The 26,673-nt window shown below is 36.1% G+C and overlaps 2 protein-coding genes across 5 annotated transcripts in view; both read right to left on the bottom strand.

The window, feature by feature from the left end:
• The window catches only part of LOC101896635 (palmitoyltransferase app), a 390,848-nt gene that overhangs the window by 92,016 nt on the left and 272,159 nt on the right, over positions 1 to 26,673 (bottom strand). The window lies entirely within an intron of this gene.
• On the bottom strand, positions 6,923 to 11,372 carry LOC131801241 (uncharacterized). The gene is made up of 2 exons (XM_059119667.1): positions 8,934 to 11,372; positions 6,923 to 7,119 (listed from the first exon to the last, which is right to left on the bottom strand). The coding sequence occupies exons 1-2, from the start codon at positions 10,870 to 10,872 to the stop codon at positions 7,052 to 7,054; spliced, it is 2,007 nt and encodes a 668-aa protein (XP_058975650.1). The 5' UTR covers positions 10,873 to 11,372; the 3' UTR covers positions 6,923 to 7,051.

Below are 26,673 nucleotides of genomic sequence, written 5' to 3'. Positions count from 1 at the left end.
ACGTTCCTTCTTATACCTCTCCCCCAAAGGGTCAACAAATTTGAATATCGATGAAGCTCCTAAAACGCAAAATTAACACCCGCTTTCATTTGGTACATCTCAATATTTCTATCAAATCTATATCTGCTATAAAGATAATAGAGATCGGATCATTTCTTCTGGTACCTCCCCCACAAAGGGTCAAAGTTCAAAATAACAAAAATGATGATAAAATCCGAATTAAGCATCTGGTTCACATCATATTTCACATATCCCATTATTCCTACAAACACAGAATCTGCTGTGAAGATGAGATATATCTGTCCTTCTGATACCTCCCCGACAAAGGGTCAACATTTTGAATATACTTGAAGCTCATAAGACGCGAAATTAACATCCGATACCATTCAGAGTTGGTACATCTCAACATTTCCATCAAAACAAGATCTGTTACAAATGTGGTAGAGATCGGACCATTCATTCTAGTACTTCCCCCACAAAGAGTTGCAATTTTAAATAACCAAAACTATCATAAAATACGAAATAAGCATCCGGTTCCCTTCATATTTTACACATTTCATTATTTCTACTAACACATGATCTGCTGTGATCGATCCACTCCTTCCTTGTACCTCAAATATGTCTGCAAACCTCTTTTGATACCTCACCCATAAAGGGTCACAATTTTCAATACTTTTATCTGTCGTAACTTGTAAAACAAGTCAGCGATTCATTACAACTTGCTATATCTAAAAATTTCTCCCAACCAGAAGCCTCAAAACGATATGGAATCTATCGGAATTTATGATTTCGCATAAAATAGAATATAAATGTTCGATTTTCTTGAAATTTTGCTCATATTCCAATATTTTTGTCTGTATTAGATGAAGTATTAAAATGGAGTACCTCGGTCGACTACATCTGGTACCTCACCCACATTTGAACATTTTCGATAAAATGATCAGATGTCTCATATAAGGTGAAGGAAGTAGCCAAAATTGTCTAAACCTGGCACGTCGCAATATTTATATATTATTAATTTAGGTCCGATACGAAATGGACGTTATTGGTCCATGCCTTTGCAACCTACTCCATAGAGGTCTCAACAATTTGAATAATCAACAACAATAAATAATCGAACATTGGCTGAGGGTATACATCTGTCGGCCAGACCGGCTGATACTTTTTAACTTGTTTTTTTTTTTTACTATTTTTACGTTTGTTTGCCGGTTTCAAAAAATGCCGTTTTTTAACCACTGTTCCCCAAATATATCAATACATCATCGAAGCAATATTAAAACGATTCTCTGTTACAGTAATGTAAATATATAATACAGAAACTGCATCGATATTTACATTAGTGCGAACTGCAATTTATCTACAACAGTATACGTTTATTATGTCTGTGTGTTTGTGTAAATATATCCCTTGAATTTTTAGTAAATATTTCATTTCAAATTCTTTTAAAATTTGTTAAAAATGAAGTCAATATTGAAAATATGCAGAAAAAAATGTAAACAATACAACAGTTGACAAATTGCTATTTATTCTAGTCCTGAAAGTACAAAAGCAAATATTAACTGATAACAACAATAAAACATACATACGCATGTCATGTGGCGATAGTCGACAGAGATGGTAAATATTGTCGAATGAAAAAATTAAGCATGAGCATTAAAATTAAATTTTAGTCATTGAAGTTATAATTAAAATTATCTATTTAATGAGTCACTTTTTAGATTAGTCATTAATTTTAATTGGAATGTAATTAAAAGACACTAGCATTATCAAGTGGAAATTAAAGAGTTTAATATGTTAACCTATAAATATTCTAGAGGTGTTTCTACTAGATAAAATACATATATTTAATTGTACAAATTTGGGTACATCTCGAGTTTAATGTAAAGTTCGCCTTCTGCTGGTCCAAAATCGAGGATTTTTCTTAAAAACACTATTTCAGGTTTTGTTCTTGAATGGGGCAATATTGTCCATTTCGTACCGGACCTAAATAAATATGATATAAATATAGCGACGTGCCAAGTTTGGACTATATTGGTTACTTCCTTCACTTAATATGAGATGTGTGATAATTTTTTAGAAAATGATAAATTGAGCGTGATTAAAAAGATATAGTCAGCCAAAGTAGATCATTTTTAGATTTCATCTGGTACAAAAAAAAAAAAAAAAAAAAAAAAAAAAAAATTGGCACGGCAAAATTAAAAAAAAAAAAAAAAAAAAAAAGAATAGAACATTTATGTCCATTTTTATGCCAAAATCATTAATTCCATATTCATCTCAGGTTTCTGGTTGAGAGTAATAATTAGATACAATTTTGTTTTTGTGCAATTTGTAAAGAATCGCAGTCTTCTTTCGCAAGTTATGGAAGATAAGTGTTGAAAATTGTGAATGATCCGATCTCTGCCATCTTTATACAGATCTTGTGGTGATACAAATATTGAAATGTACCAAGTCTGAATGGAATCGGATGTTAATTTCAAGTTTTATGAGCTTCATGAATATAAAAAATGTGTAACCATTGGGGAAGGTACCAGAAGGAGTGGACCGATATATTCGATCTTCACAGAAGATCTTGTGTTAGTAGAAACATTGAGACGTGTGAAATTTGAAGAGAATCAGATGCTTATTTCGCCTTTTATTAGCTTCATAGCTAAAAAAAATGCTGACCCTTTGTGGGGGGAGGTACCAGAAGGAGTGGACTGATATCTATCATCTTTACTACAGATCTTGTTTTTGTAGAAATAATGACATGTGTGAAATTTAAAGAGAACCGGATTATTATTTCGGATTATATGATCGTTTCGGTTATTCAAAATTTCGACCCTTTGTGGGGGAGGTACCAGAAGAAATGGCCCTATGTCTACCATCTTTATAAACAAGTGTGAATGGAATCGGATACAAATTTCGAGTTTTAAGAGCTTCGTGGTATTCAAAATGTTGGCCGGACGTGGGGAAGGTAGCAGAAATAGTGGTCCATTATATAGGTTCTTTATACCAGATCTTGTGGAAATTCACATTTTACAACAGGTTACAATTGTTCCAAATGTTTACCCTCTGTGGTGAAGGTATCAGAAGGAGTGAGCCGATACATCACACCTTTATACCAGATATTGTGTTACAAAGAATACTCACATTTGTGAAATTTGAGGAGAATTGAATGGTTATTTCGTGTTTCATAAGGGATATAAATATTCAAAATTTTGACTCGTTGTTGGGGAAGTACCAGAAGGAGTGGTCCGACCTATCCCATCTACATACCAGACCTAGAGTTGTTACAAATATTGGGATATGCAAAATTTTAAAACAATCGGACTCTTATTTCACGTTTGGTGTGTCCCCTTTGTGATGGAGGTACTGGAGCCTGACGTAGCACTGATGCAAATATTGAGATTTTAAAGTTGGAGCAAAATCGCATAATCCATACTCTTTCTGTACAAGACTTTTTTTTTATTTTTTTTGAAAACTTCTACTTTTTGTGGGCAAGGTACCAGAAGGAGTGGACCAATATTGCCCATCTCCGAAACCGATCTAAGTTTGATAATATTCTTATGTATATTACAATGTACCAAATTCGGACCAAATTGGATACTCCCTTCGAGAGTTATCGTGCGCAGCAGCCAGCTAGACAGACAGACGGACGAACATCGCTAGGTCGACTCCAACTGTCCTGAAATGAATTTGGTTCAAAGGGGCCTTGGGTCTAAAACCGCTTTTTCGATAAGGCACATTTTGGCCTTATCAAATTATATATACCCTCTCTAGCCATATGGCTGATTATATGATATGACTAGCAATATGGCTGAGGTTATAAAAATGGCGAATTAAAAACATTTTTAAGGAGAGACTGCCGTAGGATCCTTCTTTTTAGAATTACATTTGTAAAGTACTTCCAGGGCTAGAATTGTGAATTTTTAAAAAGAATTATCCAGGACTGACAGACTCCTCGGATTTTTAAAATAGTTTTTTTTTATATAAATTGCATAAACGTGGATTTTAACAATATTTTATTATTATTTATTTATTATTATTTTTAAGGCTTCCATAGATTTTGTGGATTAATAGTGGCTCTTTAAAAATATTTAAGTGCTTCCGTGTCCAAATTAAGCGAGGATTTCAAGGGCGTGATTTAAAAAACATTAGGCGTGATTTAAAAAAAAAAGTCAAGGTCTGACAGGGCTACATTAAGCGTGGATTAAAAAAAAAAATTGGGAAAATTGGATGTTGGTAATTTTCATAGAATACGGGCTCTTTCTTCAGCGAATCAGGAACACTAATTGATGTACCCCCTCGCTCTAACCCTTTGGAAAGTTCGAGGGTTTCAGTTAGGATTTTCAATCCAATTAATTTTGTTATACATTTCACCTAAAACCCAACCAACGATGACAAAAATACCCACAAATCTATAAACTTTTAAACTTTTTAACGATTTTTTGTAGTAATCCTAAAAGTATGCCATAAAATCTGAGTATTAAACCACAGAGTCATCGTGGCATTAATACAGGGAATAAAAAGAGCTTCAGCAAAGTTAAGATAGCCATTTTTTTGGGTGGATAATACAATAACTTCGACCACACGCCAATGTCTGGCAAACTTTACAGTCTCCATGAGAATCTGCCACAATGAAAGAACCAGAAAAAGGAAAATACCAACAAAAACGAACAAACAAATAATGTAAAATAATAAAGTATTATTTTAATTCCCATCATAAACATACCAACAACAATAACTAATACCACCATATCCCTTACTCGAGCTTCACTCTCATATGTGTTTCTGTGTGTGTGTATATAAATTCTTGCTGGTATTAATAGTTTTTTCCAGACTGCCACGCATTGGCCGTGTCCAGAAAGCAAGGAGCCAACAAAAACTCAAACAAATAACCAACTCATACCGAATTTCCGAAAGTTATTTTAAAACTTTGCAAAGTTCGCTTTAATCAAACACGCGGCAGCGCCGGGCAACGATGAAATGAAAAACTCTTTGAAAAAATGAAAATTTTTGTTAGCTTCTGTCGTTTTTGTTTTTTTTTATTATCACATTTAAAAAAAAAGTTTGACTGGAGTGATAATGGAAAGACAAACGAAAATTCAGCTGAGTCATGTTGTACGATCAAGAGAGTTTTCTTGACCGGCAGGGAGTTCTAATTATTTTATTTAAATAAACCCGCACTGCAGAAAGATTCTTGGGCAGTGTAAAACCGAAGTCCAAAAAAGGGAGCGAAAAAAAATTAAAAGAAGTTGGTGGTTCAATGTTTCGAAGTACAATATTTATTGAACAAAAAACAGACAGACGAAGAGGACGAGACAACAGATAATGTACATATGTATATGCTCAAATAGGCATGCATGCACATATGTACAAACATTTATATGTATTGATGCTTTTGGTTTCTAACTCTCGTTAGAGATCAAAGCAAAATAAAAAACACTCATTCCCTATCGAATGCTTTGTTATGCTTATGATCGACATAGGCACAGAAAGCATCGAAAGATAGATAACGTGAACAGTGCAACAACGATAAAATGAACATTAAACACAATAATAAATTAAAATAAATAGAATATAAATAAATATGGATCGAAATGAATAAATAAACACATTTAAATGGGAATTGATAGAAAGTAAATAATATGGAATAAATTAACCCAATATAAATAATAATATAATTTAATTTAATGTAGAAACAAAACGAAAATAACTAAATATAAAACCGTCGGCACGCTGACCCAACATACCGGCCCCATTGAAAGGGCTCTTTCAATTAAATAATAATGCGAGTTTGTGGATGGGTCGACGAATGACTCCTCGTGTAGTTTTTACATCGGCAACTCGGATTCTTCCATCTCTACCAGGGATAATGTTGACCAATCTGCCCAACAGCCATTTTTGAGAAGGGATGTTATCTTCATGGACCAGAACCATGCTACCAACTGTGATATTCGAGTTAGAAGTAGACCATTTGCTTCGCACTTGAAGTTCGTTAATGTATTCATGTGCCCATTTTTTCCAAAATCGTTGCTTTATGGCAGTTATCTGGGCCCAATGCTTCAGATTGTTGATGTTGTTTGTGGTGACTTCTCGTTCTGGGAGAGAACGTAACGCACTGCCAGTGATGAAATGTCCAGGGGTAAGAGCTTCAAGGTCGCTGGGGTCAGAAGACATCGGTGAGATAGGCCGAGAATTCAAAATTGCCTCAATTTCTACTAGAGATGTAACGAGCTCTTCAAATGTCAAACGGGTATTTGCGAGGGTGCGATTCAGATGACCTTTCGCTGATTTGACGGCAGCCTCCCATAGGCCACCAAAGTGGGGTGCCCTAGGGGGAATAAAATGAAAATTAATAAATTCATTACAACAAAAATTTGTGATTATGTTTTGGTGTTTGTTATCGAAGAGAAAGTTTTTCAACTCTCTCAGTTTGTTGTTTGCTCCCACAAAATTGGTGCCGTTGTCACAGAAGATGTCTGTTGGAAGACCTCTTCGACCAATCATCCTTTTGAGAGCTGCGATAAAGGCATCTGTTGACAAGTCGGAAACAGCTTCAATATGGACGGCTTTTGTTGCGAGACAGACAAACACAGCGATATAAGTTTTGTAGGGAATCTTTCCTCTAATCCGAAGATATGTGTTCACAGGGCCACAAAAGTCAACCGCACATCTTGCAAAAACTCTTGATGGGTTCAGTCGATCTGCAGGCAAATTGGACATCATTTGCTGAAGTAGTTTTGGACGATATCGAATGCATTGAGGGCAAGAGTTGACAATATTTCGACAAAGACTTCGTAAGTTGATTATCCAAAAGCGCATTCGGGTCAATGACATCAAAGCTTTGGGACCAGCATGATAGTTTTTGATGTGAAGATGGCGAATGTAGCAGTTCACAAAATTGTTGTCTTTCGGCAGTATTATAGGGTGTTTCTGAGCCTCAGGAATGTCTGCTAATTCAAGACGGCCTCCAACCTTTAGAATTTCTATGCCTGTTGAAGAATCAAGAAATGGGTTGAGACACTTTAGCGGGCCTTGAGGATCTTTCTTCTTTGCAGCTCGAACAATGTCATCTTTGAAGTGTTGTTGTTGAATGTGCCAAACGATTGCCAGTATAGCGTGCTCCAATTCCTGAGGCTGTAAAGAGTCAGAAACAAATTGTTTAGTTTTTGAAGAAGATAATCCTTGCCAAAACCGGAAGATCCATGCTACAACTCGAACCATCTTTAGATATGAGCTGCAATTGTTTATGAACTCAGTGATATTGTTGAGTTGCACTTGGAGATGAAGTGTTGTTTTTCGTTTCTCCTTTTCCACTACGTCTTGGTCGATTTCATCGCATCTGCTTTGAGGCCAGTTTTCGTGTTCCCTGGAGAGGAAATCCGGACCAGTGAACCAAATTGAGGATCTTAACTCTTCAATAGTGGATCCTCTAGAGACGATATCTGCAGGATTCAAACTCGATGGTACATATCGCCAATTACAACCATTTGTAAGCTCTTGTATTTCAGAAACTCTGTTTCCAACAAATACAGACAGAGTCGACGAATGTTGTTTGAGCCAGTGGAGAACTATTTGTGAGTCAGTCCATAAAAATACAAAATGCCTTGGGATATTGAGAAGATGTTGTATTTTGGAGTACAATTTTGCAAGAAGTTGAGCTCCACAAAGTTCTAAATTCGGTAGCGATTTTCTTTTTGTCGGTGCTACTCTAGATTTTGCAGTAAATAGCTTCGAGGAAACTTGGCCTGAGCTGGATTTCACCCTGATGTAGAGACAGCAGCCATAAGCACGAATTGAAGAGTCACAGAAGCCATGTAATTGAATGGATTCTGGACTAGGCGATGAACAATAGCGAGGAATATGTAGTGACGATAAAGATTGAAGATCGTTGACGAATTGTAGCCAGGCTGTGTGTACATCTTGCGGGACAGATTCATCCCAGCCAATCTTGAGTATCCAAAGTTCTTGAAGTAGTATTTTGGCCTTTATGATAAGAGGTGCCAAAAGTCCAAGTGGATCAAAAAGCGAAGACGAAAGTGACAGGATTGAGCGTTTAGAAACAACATTTTCAATTTTGAATTTCGATGAAAACGAGAACAAGAATTGATCTTTTTGTTGATCCCACGAAATACCGAGAGCATTTGTGACTGACGAGTCATCAAGATTTAAATATTTAATGGTTTTGTCGTGACGAAAGCTTTCATGATTGGAGTGCCATTTATCCAATTCAAAACAGCCCTTTTTCAATATTTCTGTCACCTGATATTTAAGTTGAGCTAAATCTTCAACAGATTCAGCGCCACAAAGAAAATCATCCACATAGAACGAATTTTTAATAGCTCTTGCGCCAAGTTCGAAATTTTCCATGTATTCATCAGCGAGGTAGTGCAAAGAGCGCACGGCGAGGAAAGGTGCAGCAGATGTCCCATAGGTGACAGTATTTAATTGGTATGTTCGAATTGGTTCTTGCTCAGAATATCTCCATAAAATATATTGGTACTTACGGTCATGTTGGTCAACTAGAACTTGCCTGTACATCTTGACGATATCTGCGGTTATTGCGAAACGATATAGCCGGAAACGAAGCAGCAGCAAATAAAGCTCTTCTTGGATTGTAGGACCAACCATTAAGATATCGTTTAGCGATGTATGCGAGGACGTAGAGCAAGAGGCGTCAAAAACAACACGAAGTTTCGTAGAGGTGCTATTCGGCTTGAATACACAGTGATGTGGGATGTAGTAGTGTGATTCTTCCGAAATAGGCTTCTTCACCAGGCTCATGTGTCCAGAATCTTCATATTCTTTCATAAATGCAGAATAGTGGGATTTTAGTTCTGCATCTCGTGCCAGTCGTCTTTCTTGGGCAGCAAATCGTTGCAAAGCATTATTGCGTGATAGACCTAGGGAGTCTGAAGATTGTTTAAAGGGCAATTTTACAACAATCCTACCTGAAGATTCTCGGGACACTGTGGTTTGGAAGAATATTTCACATTCTAATTGTTCTGGTGTAGTTTGAGTTGAGGCAGCATCAATTTCCTCAATTTTCCATAGACGTTCTAAATTCATGTTGATTTTTTCCTCGGTTGAGAGCAAATACGAAGACACAAAGTTGTTTTCTCTTGAAGAATTGTATTTCCCAGTGACAATCCAACCAAACAAAGTTTTTTGTAGTTTGGGTAGATTAGGACCAAGCTTGATTTGACCAACAGACAAAATATCGAAGAATGTTTCAGTACCAATGAGCAAGTCGATTTTCCTTGATTTGTAGAAGTTGTCATCAGCAAGTTCTGTGTTCGGAGGTAGATTCCACGAAGTAACGTCTAATTCCGAGTCAGGTTGATAGGAAATATGCGGCGTAATACAAAACGAAAGCGGAACTTCGAAGTCTGTAATGCGAGATTTTATGTTTGTAGAACAGTTATGCTTGACTTTCGTGCTGGAATTTCCAATGCTGGACACTTCGACGGATTTTTTCACTCGTTGTAGGTTTAAACGCTGAGCAAACTCATCGGTGACGAAATTTAGTTGTGAACAAGAATCCAATAGAGCTCTTCCTAACTTGTATGAGCCAGAATTATCACGAACTAAAACCATAGCTGTGGCGAGAAGAACATGAGGCGATGAACTTTCCATATGGGCGTGAACAGAAGCAGAAATGTCAGTTGCAGCTGCTCTAGATGTCGATGGAGTTGGTTCAGGAGAGGATGGACCTTGATCCAATTGCGAACGATGGAGCATTGTGTGATGTGAGCGAGAACAGTGTTTACATTTGAACGATGAGGGACAGTTGGTGACTTGATGACCTTTGGCGAGACAGTTAATGCAAAGACCAAATTTCTTTACATTTTCGAAGCGGGTTGGTACATCTAAGTCCTTAAAGCGTTGACATTGTGCGATATAATGATCAGATTTGGAACAGAAGGCACAAACACGTTTGGAGCACGAGAAAGTATAACCATGTTTCGATAATTTTTGGTTAGATTTACCAGAATGGTGATCTTGTCGACGAGAAATTGTGTTTGAATCCAATGATTCCAAGTATTGACATCTTCTTTCGAGAATATTAGAGCAATCCTCCCATGTTGGAAGTTTGCTAAAGTCCAAGGAGTCTTTCCACTTTCTTTTGGTGTCACTATCAACTTTTCCCATCACAATATGGATCAGCATTGCATTTACAATATCAGTGGGCGAGCCAAGAGACTGAAGTGAACTGTAGAGGGCTGAAACATTATCCACAAGGCTTCTTAGTTGACCAGAGCTAGGCTTAGAAACATCAGGCAGATCGAAAAGAGTGGAAATATTTTCCATAAATATGAGGGTGCTATTGTCATAGCGTGTCTTCAGCCGTTCTAAAGCCTTGGGATAATTTTCGTTCGTCACTTGGAATGCTTTCACTGTTTCTAGAGCGTGACCATGGAGACAGTTCAGCAAATGGTTGAATTTCTCAATATTCGAAAGCCCATGTTCACGATCGATGATTTGTTTGAACGAATTTATAAAGTTTTTGTACTCACTGTACTTGCCATTGAAGCTAGGCAACTTCAGTCGTGGCAGCTTGTTTGAGGGGACAGCGATAGCAAACGACGATTCCGCAAAAGTTGTGTTATGTCCGTCCTCAACCAGTTGGTGTTGTATCTGCGAGTTGATGTAGCAATACAAATCCTCGATGTCAGCACGGCCATTGTCGTCTGGGTCAATGTTTTCGATTTTATTTTGAACCGACAAAATTTGTTTAAAATATGAGTCCAAAATACCCAGGCGACATTTTAATTCTGCGGCAGAGAGTGATTTGCCTTCACCTTTTGCGTTGGCGCCGATCACAGTTTTAATGCGGGAAATGTTCTTTTTTGTAATGGCGCGTTGTTGTTTCAAATCGTCCAAACTCATGATTTTGCAAAATGGCGAAAATATTACGACAAAATCACACAGGTTTTAGGTTATCTAACCTTGCAACTTAATATTTTTGTCGATTTGATAAATATCGACCAACGACAATGTGTTCGAACTCTTTTGAGTTTTGTATTATTGTTTATAATTGCACAAAATTATTTAGTTTGTTTTACGCAATTTTAACCTTCGATTGACACAGATTCTTTGCATACAGTTCACAACAGAAATTGCTTTGGTTTGCTTAAAATCCGCACAACAACAATGTTTTGCATATGTATAACGTAGAGCCAGTGCAATTTTTCTTTGAAAAAGTTTTTTTTTTTTGTTTTATTTTTATAAAGAAGAACCACGAAATTTTGTCGTATACAAATATTTATTTAAATTGCCCCAAAACGACAATTTGTTTGATTTTATTAAAGTTAGACAGTTTCAATGATCACAACAACACTGTATACGTATGGCTTGGACCAGTACAGTATGTTAAATAATTGTTATATTATTTTTCAACGATAACCACGAGAAATAATGTTTTCTGTTTCTAATTTTTTATGCTCAATAAACTGGCTTGGGCCAAAAATATTTTTTAGAAAATTAGTTTCCAAAAAATCCACAAAAAACGATATAATTTGCGACAAATTTTACACTGTCCTGTCACGGTCGCCAAAATGTACGATCAAGAGAGTTTTCTTGACCGGCAGGGAGTTCTAATTATTTTATTTAAATAAACCCGCACTGCAGAAAGATTCTTGGGCAGTGTAAAACCGAAGTCCAAAAAAGGGAGCGAAAAAAAATTAAAAGAAGTTGGTGGTTCAATGTTTCGAAGTACAATATTTATTGAACAAAAAACAGACAGACGAAGAGGACGAGACAACAGATAATGTACATATGTATATGCTCAAATAGGCATGCATGCACATATGTACAAACATTTATATGTATTGATGCTTTTGGTTTCTAACTCTCGTTAGAGATCAAAGCAAAATAAAAAACACTCATTCCCTATCGAATGCTTTGTTATGCTTATGATCGACATAGGCACAGAAAGCATCGAAAGATAGATAACGTGAACAGTGCAACAACGATAAAATGAACATTAAACACAATAATAAATTAAAATAAATAGAATATAAATAAATATGGATCGAAATGAATAAATAAACACATTTAAATGGGAATTGATAGAAAGTAAATAATATGGAATAAATTAACCCAATATAAATAATAATATAATTTAATTTAATGTAGAAACAAAACGAAAATAACTAAATATAAAACCGTCGGCACGCTGACCCAACACATGTTTTGTGTGTGTGTTTGTGTGTTCTTGTACTATTCAAATATGAGAAAATTAATTTTATGTAAAGCCAAAATGGAGGGAAAATTTTGTGACATGTGAAATCCAAAATTGTTGTATATGATTTGAAAATGTATTGAAAATTATAGCACCTTGTGCATGTTTTGTTTTCGAACATGACTAAATGACAAACATCATAAAAAAAAGAAATTATTTTTTTTCGAAAATTTTGACAAGGTATGCGGGGTGAGATAAAAAAACTGCAACAAAGTCAAACACCATAATTTTTAAATTTTTTTCCAATTTCCAAAAAATTTCGGAAATAGCATCAAATTTTAGAATAAGTTTAAATTTGTTTGAATTGGTCACCTTTGGCACGAATTATGGCCTTCAAACGGCCAATGAAACAGTCACACGCAGCCCGAATGTTGCTCTGAGGTATTTTGGCCCATTTCCGGTGAAGCGCTTGCTTGAGGTTATTTTTGGTAATTTTTAATGCCAACTTTGCTTCTCAAAAAATACTCCAGACACAATACGGATTGGTATCCGAAGATTGCCATTGTGCGCTGGAAATGAAGCGAGGAACTTCATTTTGTAACCATTCTTGGGTGGCGTGTGCTGAGTGCGATGGTGCTGAGTTCTGTTGGAATGACCAAGGTCTGCGGCCACAATGTTTGCGGGCCCAAGGCTTTAATACATCCTCCAGAATATTTTCGAGATAATATTCGACAAAATTTCAAAACGAAAGAAAGCTTTCCTGAATTAATCTCCGTTTTTGAGGATCTCACCCACTGTGAGCCGATAAACGAGTCTTCTATTTTGTCGCACAGTGTTATTTTTTGTTCAAAGATATACTTGATGCAAGTATGCCATAAAATCGGGGCATTAAATCATAGAGTCATTATTCGGCATTTATTCTAATGCCACTGTCGATTAATACGAGCGGAGAGCGACCATTGGCTGTTATGGCGGCCCACACCATTACTATGGCCGGTGCTTGAGTTCTGATGGCCAACCGAAGGTGCCCTTTTTCAGGTGACCTCTTTGGCAAGTAAACATGATCATGTTGTTTGTTTACAAACTGCTGGACAACGAATGTTTTCTCATCGAAGACGGAGAAAACCAAATTCGGCAGTTCACCACTTTCGGCCAAGCGAAGTCATTCTTTGGCTCTTTTGAGTCTATTTTCTATCGGTTGTTGTTGGGGTGTAAGTTCTTGCCCCTTTTGAAATTTCAATGGTTTTACCCCGAGCTCATTTTTCAATATTTGCCGAATGGAATATTGCGATATGTTCAGCTCACGAACCATTTTTCGGCCACTGCTACGGGGATTTCGATCAAGTCGCTTCTTTACTTTTCGAACCATTTCTGCTGAAGTTGTTGTTTTCTTCCATCCACTTCCTTGACGTCGAGCTACTCTACCAGTATCACGCGGTAACGAGGGATGGTACGAGACACAAAAGATTTATTAACATTTAAATGCTGAAATGCTCTAACGATAGCCACTTGTGGTTTTCCAGCCAAATATAAAGAAATCACGCTGGAGTTCCATCACGAATAATTTTTTTTTCTGGAAAATGCTCACCAAAATGCTTTTGTACGCTTGTAAACAATATAATGAGCTGTCACTGGAATAATTTTAACAGCTGTCGGGCGAGTGGCTTAGAAATGACCGCAGTCTGAAGTTGGTTGCAGTTTCTCCATCTCACCATGTATGACACCCATCATAATAAAATAACAATTATTTTTTTTTTTCGAAATCAATAACAAGGTATATATTTTTTGGCCAACGATGAACAACTCATAATATTTAAGGACAAACAACTGCCATAGACAATAGGATACATGTGGGTATGCGCCTAGTTGGCTCCAATTTTTTTTTGACCACACCACAACACAAGCACCCATGATTATGGCACAAACACAACTCATTTCATTTGTTTACCTAACTTTTGTTGTTTGGCAATAATCTTGATGTGGTTGTGACCCTCTTCTCGAATGGCCGCTTTTCAATTCTTCTCCAAAAATGCATTATTGGGAGGAGGGTGATAGAGATCGGAAGCGGGAAGGAGTAGTGAGGATACTTGTACAATTCCCACAACACAACAATAAGTAATCTCAGGTGTTAGAGTTGTATGCCCATTTTTTGTAGTGATGTATAAACACATGTATGTGTGTGTGTGTGTGTCTCGGTGTGCAATTCCTTTGTTATTCTTGGCTCAGAATTGTGTTTACCAAAAATTCCACTTTACGATTTACTTGAAATCGAATAATAAATCTCTATTTACTGCTGTGTTTATTACTACTGCTGCTGTTTTTCTCAGGAGCGGCCTAAACGAGAAAACTCAAAAAAAAAAAAAAAAAAAAAAAAAAAAACAAAAAAACAAATACCAATGTTGTTTCATCATAAAACGAACTATGAACCTACAGATTTTGAGGAAGAACAAAGGAGCCAAGTAACGCTTCACAGAAACTTAGGAAATTGTGGCGAAATTCAAAATTTGAAAGAGCTTTACGTTGGGCGCCAAATTTTTGAAAATTTCAAAAAAAATAAAATTTTTAAACCTAGAGAAATTTTTAAGCCCGCGGACGGAACATTCCGTAAAATGGATCTATTCCCACAGACAATTTGTTACAATTTCGCTAAAATTGGACGCATTTTAGACACAATAATTCCAGAAATGGTGGTAGATAGGACTTCTGCAGGTAATATCTTTGGACCTTTATAGAGATAAGATTTTCTGGAGGTATATGACCTTTCAGAGAGATGAAAGACCATTCAGATAGTCACCATAGATAGATTTTCTCTTTACCCATTTTGTTCCGAGACTTAATTTTAATTATTTACAAAAAATTACTTTTTTATGGGAATTGGTGGACCCAAATGATTCCAAAAATTGACTCAAAATAATTTTCCGATTTTTCGTTTTTTCAGGAAGCACTTGTCGAAATTTCGAACAGTCAAGTTTACGCATATTTAGAGTCACGTTTGTGCAATCAGGGTGATATGAAAAACTGCAATCAATTTCAGACTGCTGTCATTTCTAAGCCACTCGTCCGACAGCTGTTGAAATTATTCCAGTGACAGCTCATTGTATTGTTTACAAGGGCACAAAGGCATTTTGGTGAGAATTTTCCAGAAAAAAAGTTATTCGTGATGGAATTCAAGCGTGATAGTGTAATTTCTTTATATTTGGCTGGAAAACCACAAGTGGCTATCGTTAGAGCACTCCAGCATTTAAATGTGAATAAATCTTTTTTGTCTCGTACCATCGCCCGTTACTGGTAGCGTAGCCAGATGTCAAGGAAATGGACGGAAGAAAACAGCAACATCAGCAGAAATGGTTCGAAAAGTAAAGAAGCGACTTGATCGAAACCCGCATCGCAGTGGCTGAAAAATGGTTCGTGAGCTGAACATATCGCACTATTCCATTCGCCAAATATTGAAAAATGAGCTCGGGATAAAGCCATTGCAATTCCAAAAAATACAAGAACTAACACCGCAACAGAAAGAAAATAGACTCAGAAGAGCTAAAGAGTTGCTTCGCTTGGCCGAAAGTGGTGAACTGCCGAACTTGGTTTTCTCCGTCTCCGATGAGAAAACATTCGTTGTCCAACAGTTTGTAAACAAACAAAATTATCGTGTTTACTTGCCAAAGAGGTCAGAGAAAATGTGCACCTTCGGTTGGCCACCAGAACTCAAGCGCCGGCCATGGTGATGGTGTGGGCCGCCATAACAGCCGATGGTCGCTCTCCGCTAGTATTAATCGACCGTGGCATTAGAATAAATGCCGAATATTACCGCGAAAATACTCTGGAGGTTGTATTAAAGCTTTAGTCACGCAAATATTGGACTTTCCAACAGGACTCAGCACCCAAAAATGATTGCAAAATCAGGTTCCTCGCTTCATTTCCAGCGCACAATGGCCATCAAAATCTCCGGATACAAATCCGTTGGACTAATGTATATTGAGTATTTTGGAAAGCAAGGTTGGCACTAAAAAATACCAAAGGGTCGATCACCTCAGGCAAGCGCTTCGCCGGGAATGAGCTTAAATACCGCAGAGCAATTTTCGGGCAGCGTGTGACGGTTTCAATGGCCGTTTGAAGGCCATAATTCGTGCCAGAGGTGACCAATTCGAACAAATCTAAACTTATTCTAGAATTTGATGCTATTTCCGATATTTTTTTGCTTTCATTCAATAAAATTTAAAAAAAGGAAAATTATGCCGTCTGACTTTGTTGCAGTTTTTTGTATTTCACTCAGATCTATTGTGAAATTTTGTTTGGAATATTTTTCCCTTTGGCACATTCTGCGTAAAACGGAATATTATGTTACGGTCATGCGTCAACACGAAAAAAGTCCAAGGAAAAAATGATCCAAAAATTTAGAATTTTTCGCAATGCTGGTGTTCTTATCTGCAATATTGCCGAATATACTATATACCTAAAATCAACGGATTTTAAGAAATCTTATTCAAAATTTAAAAAAAGGGGAAGAGGGTAAACTTTTTACCTGCATTTGTTCTTTTTTAGCTCTACGAAAAATAAATAAATTGTGTCGCACAGTGTAATCTTCGTTAGAACCTACATTAACACTTCAAAGTCTGACATTTGATAGCTATTACAATCTCCTTCAATAACTTTTGCTGATACTTGGTTTAGTGGATGGCGGGCACAAGGAAGAACTTCATTCGATTATCACTCCTGTGAAGTTTATAAATTCTTCATAAAAACATAGACATTTTTTTAAAAATTCTGCAAATCTTTCGTCCAAAATATACATTGAATTTTCATACAAATTAGTAAACTCTCCTCCACAATTTAAGCTACCAGCAGAATTTTCATAAACCAAAAAAATGCAAATTGATCTTCTTTTTAAGGAATATTTGCAATTGCCCAAATTTTACACTCTTGTTTTGTACTGAAATCTCAAACGATTTCCAAAATCCAAAAAGTATGAAATTACATTTTTAAACAAGTAAAGTACATAGGCAGCAGCAGTTTAAGATTTTTCATTCCATTCTACTCGAATGGTTATCAGATTTTGCCATTTGCTCAAATTGAAGTGCAGATTGGGAACGAGACACTCACACACTCTCAAATGGCCTACACATGAAAACCATGACGAATGTGTTTTTGGGGGTACTGCAGAAAAATCATGGTTACGAGGAAGACCATTCAGTGGCATTTTGTTTCTTATATGGTGTCTATAGATGACACATGTAATACTGGTCAGAGATGGTATGTCAAAATATGTGGCAATTTTGAAATATCCAGATGTCGATACAAATTTGATTCTCCGAAAGAAAAGGCAACATTAAATTCCTGACAAACCGGTAAACTAAGTTTAAGAATTCCTAATGGCCCCATTACACAATATTCACTAATTGTGGTACGAAGTTGCGGAATAAGGCGATATTTTTTATAATTCGACAAAGAAGGACAACTAGAATATCTTGATTCGACACTAAATATTATATGAAACAATATCCAATGTCATTGAGCAAATATGTAGGAATTTGTCGTTGCATAATTTTAGGCGAATAATAAGACGGCATATTTTTATTGTGGCCAAAACTGAAGAGGAGTAATTATCAGGGAAATCTAGTTAACGGCTCTAAAACTCAAAATGGGCCATACAGGCCCAAGTTGTAATCGAGTTTCTGTGTAACCAAAGTGCGTGATTTAAGGCATTTTAGAGGTTTTGGTCGTCCGGTCGTTTGTATGGAAACTCTGCGTATGAGTGATTTGAAATGTATTAAATCACTCATACGTTTAGTGACTGGTGTACTGAACTATGAACTAGATTCGCACAACTCTATTTTGAAATTTTTAATCCATTGACAAACGAAAATTTCGTCAATTTGGCACTTCAGATTATCAGAAGATAAAAACACTTTTTGCACAATATGTGCATTTCAGGTCTAATTTGAAGTAGTACCTATGTATCGGTGATACCCCCTACATTTTTCAAATGAAAGGGTTGTACAACGGCATTTTGGGTTATAATGCAATTGAATTTGGACGTATCAAATTTTTTCAATACCCTAAGCACATTTGCCAGCGCCCAACATTCTATGAAGGGGAAAATTAACTTTGCCATTCCGTTTGTAACTCCTCAAAATAGACCCTACAATGTATATATAACAGGGCGATATGAAAAAACTGCAACCAACTACAGAGTGCTGTCATTTCCAAGCCACTCGTCTGACAGCAGTTAATTTCTTTCCTGTGACAGATCATTATATTGTTTACAAGCGTACAAAAACATTTTGGTGAGAATTTTCCAGAAAACAATGTTGGTGAGGGAATTCAAGCGAGGCAGTGTGATTTCTTTATAATTGGCTGGAAAACAACAAGTGGCTATCGTTAGAGCACTCCAGCATTTAAATGTGAATAAATCTTTTGTGTCTCGTACCACCGCACTACTGGCAGCGTAGCCCGACGTCAAGGAAGTGGACGGAAGAAAATAGCAACATCAGCAGAAATTGTTCCAAAAATAAAGAAGCGACTTGACTTGAAACCCGCATCGCAGTGGCCGAAAAATGGCTCGTGAGCTGAACATATCGCAATATTCCATTCGGCAAATATTGGAAAATTAGCTCAGGGTAAAGCCATTGAAATTCCAAAAAGTTCAAGAACTTATACCGCAACAGAATGACAATATAGTCAAATGGGAGTTGCTTCGCTTGACCGGAAGTGGTGAACTGCCGAGTTTTGGTTTCTCCGATGACAAAACATTCGTTGTCCAGCAGTTTGTAAACAAACAAAATGATCGTGTTTACTTGCCAAAGAGGTCGGCTGAAAATGCGCACCCTCTCGTATTAAATCGACCGTGGCATCATAATAAATGCCAAATATTAGTGTGAAAATATTCTGGAGGGTGTATTCGATCCTTGGATATTCCAACATGGACCATGGATATTCCAACAGGACTCAGAACCTTCGCACTCAGCACGCGTCACCCAAGAATGGTTAAAAAATGAGGTTCTCGCTTCATTTCCAGCGGATAATGGTCACCAAAATCTCCAAATACCTATCCGTTGGACTATTGTGTCTGGAGTATTTTGGAAAGCAAGGTTGGCACTAAAAAACACCAAAGTGTCGATCGCCTCGAACATGCGCTTCGCCGGAAATGGGCCAAAATACCGCAGCGCAACATTCGTGCAGCGTGTGACGGTTTAATTGGCCGTTTGAAGGCCATAATTCGTTCGAAAGGTTACCAATTCGAACAAATCTAAACTTATTCTAAAATTTGATGCTATTTCCGACATTTTTTGCTTTTAATTTAAAAATTATGGCGTTTGACTTTATTGCATTTTTTTTATCTGACCCTATAAACATTGGCTCGGCGAACAATTTTAAGTCGATTTAGCGGTGTCCCTATGTCTGTCTGTTGTAATCACGATATTTTTCGGGCGAATCGAGATAGTTGGTTAACATTTTGAACACATTTTGCCAGTAGGCAGGTTAATTTGGTAAATGGGTCGTGCCGGTCCACGTTTTCATATAGCACCCATATAACTGTACCTCCAAATATTCCTTATTTATATGATCATTACAGACCAGAATTGTTACGATTTAATTGTTGAGTTGTGCAATCAAATAAGCTTTAAACTTAAAGCTAATGCTCTGTTCCAGAACCTGCAAGAATCTACTATTATTGCAATATCAAAAGAAAAAATCAGTTTTCACAGTAAAAAGTTTTACATTCTTTAAGTTCCGGGACAGACCAATAGGTTCTCTGAAAAGAAAATTTGGAATTTTGGGTTATCACTATTTGTTGAAGCATCTAGTTTTTTGAAATTTCCGACTTAGGTATGACCGATTATTGGGTGTTTTGAAGGTCCTAGTCGCATTTTCCATCTGTTATTTCATATTTTTAAATATTTTAACTGGGACACATCCTCTCAAAAATTTTTGGATGCTAGGTCCTATACATTGAGGTTTTGAAGGCCCAGAATTGTATATTGAATGGGTTGTAATTTGGCATTTTGGATTCGTAATAAAGACTACACCACAAAGAAATCTTAAGTTTGTTATTCCGTTTCCGCACAAAATTCGCTGTAGATTTAGCCATGTCCTTCTGTGGAAATCACTCTACTGCCAAACGATTGATACAATTTTACCTAAATGTGCTTTAGATTAGAAGGGCCAATAAGACTATGTAGGTCCACGTTTTGGTATAGCCTTCATAAAACTGACTTTGCAGATTTAAGGTCTATTGGTTGGTTTAATGAATTTCTGACTATGGGTCTAAGTGTACTCCTAGATATTCGGTATTTTGATGATTTTTGTCACACGTTTCACCGGAATTGTTTCAAATTTGGCGTTTGGAATTCGTAATAGCCTCCGACTTTTCTGGCTGATAATTGGCTGTAGAGGTATACGTTTTGGTATAGTACCTCTCTATATTCCACAATTAGATTTTTGCTAGATTTCTCAGCAGAACGATTTCAAACTTAAAGATAGGAGTTCATGAAACCAACTTCTCTGGCATATAATTAGCTGTAGAGGTTCACATTTTCGCTCACACCAAAAATTCGGATTTTTTTAAATTATAGTGTAATTTATATATATATATATATATATTCTATTCTATTTCATATATTTCATATATTCTATTTCTATTTCAGTGCCATTTTTTACAGTTTTAGACGTTTACAACAAAGACTTATCAAACCTAGTACAACTTATTACCAAAGAGACCATAGAAAAAATGTAGCAGAGGAAATAACCTCAGGTAGGTGGCTGTGATTATGCGAACAAACCCATGTTTGTAAAATGTGCCACAAAATTTGAGTCTGTACGTGTGTGCACGTGTATTTATGTGTGTGTGTGTGGGAGTATCTCGGTAAATGGAAAGCATAACAATAGCAATGCCAACATTTTGTAGGTGACTTCTGCCTTTATGTCTCTGGGTGGTGCATCACTCCCACACATGGAGCTCTGTATGGGATGATGCTCTAGCAACCCCAAAGAGGATCAAAACAATTTTAAATGTTCGTTCTGAGGGTGTTCTTGGAGCAGAATCACTGATTGCCACCACCTACCTGCAGCAGCTTAGCTTGGCAGTAGCAGCAGCACCGAGAGTGCAGAATTTAATAACTTTGTGAGTAAAGTTCAGCAGCAGGAAAAAAAAGTTGTGGCCTCATAATCACAAGAAAACGGATATGCAAAGCTTAAAGCAGAGTTCCTTTTTAATATCCAATGTCACAAAGAGGCCATACGCAAACACACACATGCACAGCCACATGAATTGGAGACAAGTCGAAAATTTAAAGACTTCTATGAATTTTTCACTACAGAATTTAAGTATGTCAATAATGCCAGTCGAGCATGGGCGTAGGTGAAATTTTATAACAAAGGAAAAGATTTCATTTATGACTCTTAAAAAATCTTATGTACCCTAGGCTCCTAATGCGTATTGTTTTTCCCACGCCCCTGTTTTCCTCTCTCAACCATTTAGTATCTTATTTATGTTTTTGTTATTGTTGTTGTTGTTCTTGCTGCCGCTGTGAAACTAAACTAAAAGTGCCATTACTTTGTTAAGTCTTTTAATTATCCACATTTCCTTTGTTATCGAAGATTTTCTTTTGAAAGACATGTCATAACTTTCTTTGATTATCTTCTCTCATTGGCTTATTTTTCGGATTTGTGGTTAGAGTTCATTTAATTTGGAAATTGCTTTGTTGGCAGAATCTTTTCACATATTTGTGATGACTGGAGGCCACAATGTGGTGTTTATCGAGCATTAAAGGACTAACTAAATTTTGGTTATTTATATTTTGTTATAGCCATGTAGGGGGTGTGCCATGCTTCAGTTTTGTTTGTGAAAATCGTGAGTAATACTTCTTAAAGTGAAAATCACTATAAACCTATGTGGCGACTTTCAAATTAATTTCCTTCGAGGTACTTGTTAAATTTTGGGCACTTTTTTAAAATATAAGGTAAATATGGAGATTTGTAGGATTTGAAGAGAAATGTTTACTGAATTTATTTAAAGTAGCTTAATATCAATATTTGCATATATCTTCCGATCGACAAAAACTTGTCTCCTAATAAAGGTTGCAAGTAATTCACTGCCCTGTTAAACTCTATCAAATTTGAATGAAAACGTGAACAAGAGTTGCTCATAATCCTCATCTTTCATAAATTGAGTTTTTAAAACTAGGAGCTAGGTTTCCCCAATTGGCCGTAAATTTCAAGTTAAGTAGAACGTGATAACTTAGTATACGGCCACTAAGTTCCCCATTTGGCCGTAAATTTCCAACCATGTAGAACGTGATAACTTAGTATATGGCCACTACGTAAAAATCTGGAATCAAAAATAAGAAGCTGACAATCCAAGTATCCATAAGCATGCTTAACCAAGAGACAGAAGTAAAGTGAGTCAGGGAAGTAAAACTAAAAGAGGTTTCAGCAACTTATAGTATGACCTCAGCCAGTCAAAGTGGTGATATCATACAAGCTACTAGAGGTGCACCTTAGATTAATTTGTACATATCCTGGGGTTCCTTGGCGACATGTAAAACTCTTTTGAGATGTCCATAAAATTTGGGTCCTTTAGACATTAACCGTTTGAAAACCCACAAAATATACATTAACCCATACGGAAACCTATTAGGGAGTCAGAATTCTTAGATTACCCACGTTTGGGGGTATAGAACAAGAATCGTCAACAAGAATGACTCTCTTGCTGCCTCAAGTCGTATGGCAACCTCTTGAAGACTCGATAATCTTTTTTAAAAAAATATTTTCTGCACAGAAATAGATAGAAAGAGATATCGGGCCGCTCCTTCTGGTACCTCTGCCATTAAAAGTCGAAAAGAGAAACGATAATCCAATGTTTCTCCAACTTTGCAAATCCTAATATTTGCGTCAGAGCTAGGTCAGGTGCGAAAATGGACAATATCGGTACATTCCATTAAGTACCTCCCCCACAAAGGGTCAAAATTTTGGATAATTACAACTCTTACAAAATCTGATGTAAGAATCCGATTCACATATCCCACTAATTTAATTAACCCAAGGTCTGGTGTTAAGATGGAATACATCGGTTCACTTCTTGTGGTACATCCCCCATAAAAGGCCGAAATTTTCAAAAAAAATCTGCACAGAAGGAGAAGCAATATTCCGATTTTGCTCCAACTTTGCAAATCCTAATATTTGCATCACTGCTAGGTCAAGTGCAAAAATGGACAATATCGGTCCACTCCCTTAAGTACTTCCCCCAAAAAGGATCAACATTTTAAAAAATTATAAATCGTGTAAAATGTGATGTAAAAGTCCAAATATCTTCAAATTACACACGTCATTATCTCTTTTTCAACCCAAGGCCTGGTGTGAAGATGGAATCAAGTACCTCCCCACAAAGGGACAAGATTTTAAATATCCATTAAAAAACTTAAAACTCGAAATGGACATCCATTCAGCCTTGGTACATCTCAATATTTCCATCAACACAGGATCTGTTATAAAAACGGTAGAGATCGGAGCATTCCTACCTCCCCCACAAAGGGTCAAAGTTTTGTATAACCAAAACGGTTATAAAATCCCAAATAAGCATGCGGTTCTCTTCATATTTCACACATCCCATTATTTCTACTAACACAATATATGTTGTGAAGATGGGATATATCGGTCCACTCCTTCTGGTGCCTCCCCGCAGAGGGTCAACATTTTTTAATATCCATGAACTTTATAAAACGGGAAATTAATATCCGATTCCATTCTGACTGCTACATCACAATATTTTGCTTCAATACAAGATCTGTTCTGACTGCTACATCACAATATTTTGCTTCAATACAAGATCTGTTATAAATATGGTAGAGATCGAACCATTTCTTCTGTTACCTCCTCCACATAAGGTTTAAGATTTTGAAACACAAAACGCTTAAGGAAAACGAAATAAGCATCCAACTCTCTTAAAATCTCACACATACAATTTTTTCCAGCACCAGATATCTTGTGGAGATGACATATATCTGCCAACCCCTTCTGGTACCTCACCCACAGTGAGTCACAATTTCCAAAACTTATGTCTGTCATAACCTGCGAAACAAGTCGGCGATTCTTTACAACTTGCTATATATAAATTTTTCACTTTTCCATAAATCTGATATGAATATGCTATTTATCGAAATTAGTGATTCCGCATAAAATTGGTTATAAATGTTTGATTTTCTTTAATTTTGGACATATTTATATTTTTTCTGCATTAGATGAAGCATGAAAATAGAATACTTAGGTCGACTATATCTGTTACCTCACGTACATTTTAACATTTTCTAAAAATTATCACATATCTCATATAAAGTGAAGGAAGTAACCAATATAGTCCAAACCTGGCACGTCGCAATATTTATATCATATTTATTTAGGTCCGATACGAAATAGTAAATTTTGTCCCATTCCTACGAAACCAACGCCACAGAGGATTAACAATTTGAATAATCATAACAGAAGTCAGTCAAATATATTGAAATAATCGAACATTGGCTGAGGGTATACATTTGTCAGCTAAACCGACTAATGCTTTTTAAATTGTTTTCAATACCATTCACTCTGGAAATTATGTAATTTTTCCCCAAAATTTCATAAAATAATGTGGCAACAAACTTTGCCATATGATATGAAAAAAAATTCGATCGAAATGAAATTTTAAATATTAAATATTAAAATTTCGATACAAATCGACACATATTCTAGTCGTATCTTAAAAAAAATATTTTTGTCAATCTACACGCAAACACGATCCTATGTTACTAAAGGGCAATTTTTTTGCAAAAAATGGTGACTAACTATGGGTCGCCATAGAATTAGGCATTGAATATAGGCACCCATAGAGAGAAGCACAGATGAGACAAATATCATTCATTATTTCATATTATCTATCAAAAAATAAATATCATAGACCCAATTCTATTGTAATATTATAAAATATACGTAAACTACATACCCAATATAATTTTATATTTTCCAATGAATTACCTGGAATAAAAAGAAAACATCACTGATTAATAAATCGATTTTTAATATATTTACAATGACTTCATCCACTTCATTTACAAAAAATAAAACTTTAAATAGTTACAAATTCCCATCAATTAACAAAGCTGTTAATTCATTTTTAAATAACATTTCAAATGCAGATTTATTAAAATTATATTCCCATTACTGGCAAACGGTAATGTTTTAATTGCTTCGCACACAACTTTGGTCATTGGAAAATAACTTTTTTCCCCACACAAAACAAGCAAGAGAGAGAGAGAAAGAGAGGGAATGGGTTAACGGAACACAACCAAACTAAAACAACTTTCTTAAACTACTCGTTTTTTTTCTTTTTTTGGGAGTAAATCACCAGCTTTACACAGTTTGCAACTTTGATAAATGAACGAAATTTGTCAAGTTGTAGATGAAAGTTTAAAGTGATTTCAATTTGATTACAAAACATTTCATCACATAACTTGCAATTGCAACAACAAGGCTAACAACTACAACAACAACAAACTGGGACCATGAAATTGAGAAAAAGAAAATAACTAAAAATAAACTAAATTCGCCAACTTGTAGATGAAGTGGAGGGGGAAAACGAAAGTGATTTAATGTATATGGCTAGTGAATCCAGCTAGCTGGCCGAACTACCCACCGACAATTTAAGCCATGGAAGACTGGTTTGCTCAAGAAGTTACGGAAATATGTTGCTCAAATAAGTTGATTATAATTTCCATAACTTTGTGACTTTCAGTAAATACTTTTAGCAAAGTCATAGCATTTTTTTGCGAGCAAAGTTGCCTTGTGCTTGAAAACAACAACAATAACAACAACTGCAGCATAATGCCACAGGCCAAAGTGCAACAAAAACAATTTATGCAATAGCATACTTCCACTCTGGTTATGGGTCTTTAAAGCAAAGCATACTTTCAGGATGGTCTTGATAATATGTTTGCATATATTTTTATTGCATACTTGAATGCATCAATGTGTTGTTCTTGTTTTATATTTTCACCAACATCGTCATAATCTTCTCCTCCCTCTCCACCATCTTCTTCTTGTTCTTCTTTTACTTCTACTTTATATTCATTCACTTTGCCGAGCACGAACTTAAGTAAAATGAAAGATGGCAACAACAGCAAGAGTTTTAAAGAAAAACAAAGCACAACAAAAGCAAACTCTGTAAATATTTTAATACGTTTTATTGCCAAATCCTGCTCGGCAGGAGAATGTGTGAGAGTGTGTGTGTGTGTGAGTGTCTCTTGTAATAAATATTGAAATATATACTCAGTCACTTGTAATATTCTTGTAAAAATTGTTGTAATGCCTGTTGATATGCAAAGCTTAAATCTGTGCAAAAATGTTATTGAACTAATTGCCAATTACTGCGGAATGGCCAATTGTTCGTGAGGGAAGAAGTTCTTTTTTTTGGAGTAGTTGAAAGTAATTCACTACACAAAATAAGTAAGCTACATTAGATAATTCAGAAGTTTTGGGAAATT

The sequence above is a fragment of the Musca domestica genome, unplaced genomic scaffold (assembly GCF_030504385.1).
Source record: "Musca domestica strain aabys unplaced genomic scaffold, Musca_domestica.polishedcontigs.V.1.1 15, whole genome shotgun sequence".
NCBI classification, from domain to species: domain Eukaryota; kingdom Metazoa; phylum Arthropoda; class Insecta; order Diptera; family Muscidae; genus Musca; species Musca domestica.
Note: the sequence above shows the minus strand (reverse complement) of the source record. Positions and strands in the feature narration are given on the sequence as shown.